At 40.2% G+C, this 6000-nt stretch overlaps 1 protein-coding gene across 1 annotated transcript; it reads left to right on the top strand.

Annotated features, from left to right (window-relative positions):
- The first annotated feature begins 727 nt into the window (after positions 1-727).
- LOC103455779 (cytokinin dehydrogenase 7) lies at positions 728-5111 on the top strand. The gene is made up of 4 exons (XM_070814260.1): positions 728-1617; positions 1732-2013; positions 2971-3233; positions 4608-5111. Exons 1-4 carry the CDS (start codon positions 928-930, stop codon positions 4924-4926), a joined length of 1554 nt encoding a protein of 517 aa, XP_070670361.1. The 5' UTR covers positions 728-927; the 3' UTR covers positions 4927-5111.
- Positions 5112-6000: the final 889 nt, after the last annotated feature.

The raw sequence follows: 6000 nt of genomic DNA, 5'->3' as shown, positions 1-6000 counted from the left end.
GCAAAATTTTCCAATGAGTTTGTTCGTCAATTCTTTTCCTTATCTTTCTCTCCTTCCCCTTTTCATTACCCTTGAGATATATATGAATTATCATACTCTATTAGCCCTAGTGTCAGCATCGACGCCGAATATGGCTCCCCCAATATGTTATCATCAAACCCACTTCAAATTAGCCTCTCTCATTTTCGATTGATTGGATCCAAGTTCATATGGGGAAACAAGAAAGAGATAAAGGAGATCATCAATTTTCACGGGAGCTTCAATTGCATTTGCCCTAAAAAATGGAAAGGTGCACTGGTGAAAATCTCGTTCCTCCTGTTTTCCCGATGGTAGCTAAGGCCATCCTACAAATTTTATTTTTTTTAAGAGAATTGTTATTGGCGTTCCAAAAATCTCATTTTGCACTCCAAACTTTCTATAATTAGAAAGAAAATAGGAATGTATAATGAAATTTTTAAAGTGCTAATAACAGTTTCATTTTTTAAATTCTTTTTATTTATTTAATGGCAAAGTTGAAATTCCACTAAAGACATTTTTAAGTTGAGTGCAAAAATAAAAAATAGGTTCCATTGAATTCTCAAACACTGAAACGCCTCAAAAAATCAAATATTTAAATAATTAAATTTTAAAAAAATGAATAATTAAGTTAAAAAATGAAATTTTAATTTCTCAGGGGGAGTGACACGCGAATCAGCCGCTATTTAAGCGTAAACTCCAAACCGTAACCACCACAGAGAGCAAAGCAAGCAAAAGAGTACTACTACTCTACTACTCTCTCTCTCTCTCTCTCTCTCTCTCTCTCTCTCTACTGTCTGACACAGGACAAACTAAGCTTTCTAGAAAGAGAAAGTTCGAATTCTAGAGAGAGAGCGGAATCGAAGCTTAAAGCGCCTCAGAAATTCTGTTTCTGTTATTTTTCCGGCGAAGATGATAGCTTACGTGGAGTGCTTCGTCCACGAAAACGACTCCGAATCCAGGCCCGATGGCGGCGTCTCAAGCCTCTCCAAGGCACTGGACCTCCAGGGCAGCGTCGCCGACTGCGGCGCGGATGCAGCCAGAGACTTTGGCGGAATGAATTCCATCTCGCCGCTAGCCTTTCTTCGGCCGGCGGGTGTAGAAGATGTGGCAAGGGTGGTGAAGGCGGCTACGAGGTCGTCGAATCTAACGGTCGCGGCGCGCGGCAACGGCCACTCGATCAACGGCCAGGCTATGGCGAATCGAGGCCTCGTCTTGGACATGCGGTCGTTGGGGGAGCATTTCCGGGTTGTGAGGGCCAGGGATGGCTCCTTCTACGCTGACGTGTCGGGAGGGGCATTATGGGAAGACGTGCTGAAGCGGTGCGTTTTCGAGTACGGGATGGCGCCGCGGTCGTGGACGGATTACTTGAGCTTGACGGTGGGCGGGACGTTATCCAACGCGGGCGTCAGCGGTCAGGCTTTCCGTTATGGTCCGCAAACGTCGAACGTAACGGAGTTAGAAGTCGTTACAGGGAAAGGCGAAATTTTTAACTGCTCCGAAACGGAAAACTCGGAGCTGTTTTTCGGCGCGCTCGGCGGACTTGGTCAGTTCGGTATCATCACCAAAGCTAGGGTTCTTCTCCAACCAGCCCCGGACATGGTAAGTAATTTCAGATTTCAAATTTTTTATTTTTTATTTTTCCCAAATTAGTTTTAAAAATGGCTGCATTAACATTTACGTAAAGTAATTAAGGTTAATTAATTATGTGATTAGGTGAGATGGATAAGGCTGGTGTACACCGAGTTTGACGACTTCACTCGGGAGGCCGAGTTGCTGGTAACTCGGCAGGACCACGGCGGCGACTCGTTTGACTATGTAGAAGGCTTCGCATTCGTCAACAGCGATAACCCGGCGGACGGGCGTCCCTCGGTGCCCCTGGATCCTCAGGAGACATTCGACGCGGCCCATCTCCCTCGAACCGCCGGGCCAATCCTCTACTGTCTCGAACTCGCTCGTCACTACCGCAAAACTGACCACTCCTCAACTGTCGATACGGTAACTACAAACAACAATTATCTCATGCTTCTTGCTGTAGGATAATAACTTTGCACCCGCAATATATGGCCGTACGATTTCATCAGATAGGTGTATAATTACTTTAATTATAGTTTGCGTCATGGGGCTGGTTCTGGGGTCCCACGAAAGTACAGTTTATCCATGGGGCCCATGCGGTGGTGACTGAGTTTTGACCTAAGAAGTTGCTAAGTGGGCCCCGCAGCCGCGAAGATTTTGACCTCGAGCTGGTTAAGTGGGATGTCCCGCGCAAAACCGTCCCACCGGGACAGTGAAAAAGTCATAACAGCCCCGCCCCCTCTGTGTACTCCAGTCTCACACGTGCACAAAGCTTTTTTTGTTTTTGGTAAAACACGTGTACGAAGCTTGTCGATGCAAGGACGGCTTATTCCCCTTCGCCATCATCACCTTATTTTTATTTTATTTATCAAAAACCATATTCTTACTATATTTAGAAAGAAACGATTTGAATTAGAAACGTAATAAGTTGAAACTGAACTCGATATCTGGTTCAGAGGGTCATTTACAAAATCATGTTTTTTTTAATTTCTAAATTTGAGAAAATAAAATTATTATTCATTTTTTCTAGAATGTTTTAATTCGTTCGTGGTGTGGTTCGACGTGAGAGTGACAATACGACAGTAGTGTATCTTACTATCTTCCATTGGATTGTATGACATGGTGCTCATGAAAAACGCCCCTTAACGTTGCGTCTTAATTACTTAAGTGACACTCACTGGGGGGTAAAATGGTAAATACATGCGCCAGTAGGCGTCCATGATTGAGATTTGGCTGACGGCATGGTCCCCGCAGTTCCGCAAATGGCCAAAAAGCCATCATTTTCTGGAATATGTAAATCAAGCATTTGTGTCCCTCGTGTGGTGCGGAATGACGCAATTACCCTCGTTGTTTGAAGTTGTTTGCTGAATTATTTTGCAGGGCGTGAACAGATTGCTTGGAGGCCTCGGATTCGTTGAGCAGTTGAAGTTCCAGGTGGACATCAGCTACGTCGAGTTTCTATTGCGTGTGAAGCGCGCAGAGGAACACGCCAAGGCCAATGGAATCTGGGACGCTCCTCATCCTTGGTTGAACATGTTCGTGTCGAAATCAGATATTGCTGATTTCGATCGAACAGTGTTCAAGAAGATCCTCAAGGATGGGATCGGCGGGCCCATGCTTGTCTACCCTCTCCGGCGAAGCAAGTATGTTTTTCCCTTCCTTAACGTCCCCACTCCTACTAAATTGAGATCGTTGCTTTTTTGGTAGAGAAAATATCCAATACAGCAGCCTAATCGCACTAATTAGGTCTATTTCATAATCGGTTATGTCGTATGCATGTTGAGTTACATTGTTAGTATTTGAACGTCCAATCAATGAGATTATCCCCTAAAAAAATTTCTTCATTATTTTGATATGACGGAGTTATTTTTGTTGACTTTTAACCTCTTTGATACCATCTTTCTTTGTTATGGAAATTCAAGCCCACATAGTTTTTTAAGTTGTGTTAACATCAACTGGTCATACATACTTCTTTTTCCACGTTGATAATCGCATTGATTTTGATATACATTAATCAAAATTATGTGACATCCGCGCCGCCGTAGCATCATACTTTTTTCCTCTTTTTTTTGGCAAGATTCATACTTTATTTGGGTGCACTAGACAAGCTGACATTTTATGCCTAATTTTGACATCACGAACATAGTTTTCCGAATCAGATACGCTGACTAACTCGGTGAAACATTTTAAATCGGAAGGTTAAGATTCCGATAGTAGGTCAAATATTTTCTGCTTGTAAGGTCATCAAGTGGGACCCCAATCAGAAGGATTGATGATGGTTGTACTATTCCACCTCTGCACCCGACCGTACACAAGCCAAACTGTCTTGTGTTCGAGGTTACCACATACGTCAGGGTTAGGTGGTTTGGTTGAGCTGTTTGGGTTGGGTTAGCGTATAAGCAAACGTAGAAGAGTACTTGCAGGACAAAGATATAGTGGGCCCCAGCCAAAGTAAAAATGAAAAATACTAATTTAATTTTCTATTGTTTAAAATTAAGTCATAGGTTGGATTTAAAGGGTAGTGCCGTAAATTTAGGTTCTTTTAAATGAGTTTTAATGAAACATTTTTGGTACTGTTCACTTTTAACGAAAATGACATTTTTACTTTAAAAGTCACTTCTGGTACTATTCACTTACAACACATTTTTGTTCTTTTGATTAAAACTCAAAGTTTTCAAATCATTTTCATTAATTTTCCTTTCTTTTAATCTGTCAGGAAGTGGTGCTGGATGGCCCTTAAAGGGGCAAGTTGGTCATATGCTTTTTTTTTATTTTTTCTTTTTATGTAAAATGAGGATTTTATATTCCAAAAATTCTTTGCCATTTCAGAAACGACAAGGAAATTTGATCTCTCTCAAATGAGAATATATATCGATCAACACCATAATTTTGTCTGGCTCCAGCTCCAATTTTTAAATTAAGAAAAAACCCTGTGGTTTGGTAGATATCATAAACTAATTATGCAACTAGATTAGATTTGATTAATTATTAATTAACATTTAATTATGTGTGATCAGGTGGGATACTCGTACGTCCGTGGTGCTACCAGAAAGCGAAATCTTCTACATAGTGGCATTGCTACGTTTCACTCCACCATACCCAAAAGGCCCCTCCTCTGAGAATCTGGTGGCTCAGAACCAAGAAATTACACAGTACTGCACCAAGAAAGGGTTCGATTTCAAGTTGTATTTGCCTCACTACAGATCCTCGGAGGATTGGAAGCGACATTTCGGAAATGATCGATGGTCGAGATTTGTAGAGCGGAAGATGTGCTTCGATCCGATGGCCATCCTTGCTCCTGGACAGAAAATTTTCTCGAGGGTTCCTCAACCCTAGCATTAGTTGAATAAATAGTCTCTGTTGATGGTTCGGTCCAATGTAATTTTGTTGTCATCTATTTTTCATTTTTCGTTAAATTTTTTGCTTCATTGCTTCTGGTGGGTCAGTACTGTTGTTATCAATCGACATTCGACAAAGAAGTTGTTGGAGCAAATTAATGTAAAGGTTTAGTTTTGAGCAAAGTTTTTTTATCATCTTTCTATTTGTTTCTTAGTTGATGATGAAAATGTGGAAGTATATATGACCATCATGCTCATTTATTGAAATGTGGCCATGATCATCACTTTGGTTTACTCAATTATCCATGACGCTGACGTTACATGCCACGTTAAGCAGACAATCTGTCTAATAGTCAGATATACACATCTTCTTTGTAAGCATTTGTATATCACACAATCATTAGTGTGGTTAAATCAATTATTCATGACATTAACGTATGTATGTTATCACGAATGCCGTGATAATCTGAGATTCTATTTTAGAACCAGTAATATATTGAAATGTGGCCATGATCATCACTTTGGTTAACTCAACTATCCATGACATTGAAGTCATGCGTGTGATTATCATGCTTGAAGTTTTATGATGTTTCTCACGAATGTCATGATAATGTGAGATTATAACTTATAACCATTTATTGTATTTATCTCTCTCATTACATAAGCAAAATAAAAAATAACTAAGAATCTCTAAATGATATGTCTGTTTTTCTTCTTCTTTTGCTATAAATTTGCCTTTGCTCCTTTTTGAAGTTTAAAACCTTAAGCCCTGATGTACAAGCTGAACTTGTTTAATTATTTTAAACCACTCGATTTAATTCAAAAGTAATTATGTCTTATCTAGGATAACCTTAACTGGCTTTGATGTTCAGTTCGAGATGATTTGACTTCAACTTGTCCAAAGTGCCACTAGTCTTCGTTTCAACAAAAAAGAGATGGAAAAAAAAGTGTTGCTAATTAGGCGTGTAGTTAGGGCATCAGATTCTCTTTTCATGCAAAAAAGATCAAAACACACCATGCAAAAAAATAAAAAAGCTTCCACTTTTTCTCCCAATCGATTTGGTTCTTATTT

Source organism: Malus domestica, chromosome 15 (assembly GCF_042453785.1).
Source record: "Malus domestica chromosome 15, GDT2T_hap1".
Taxonomy (NCBI): domain Eukaryota; kingdom Viridiplantae; phylum Streptophyta; class Magnoliopsida; order Rosales; family Rosaceae; genus Malus; species Malus domestica.
This window is presented reverse-complemented; position numbering and strand designations above follow the sequence as displayed.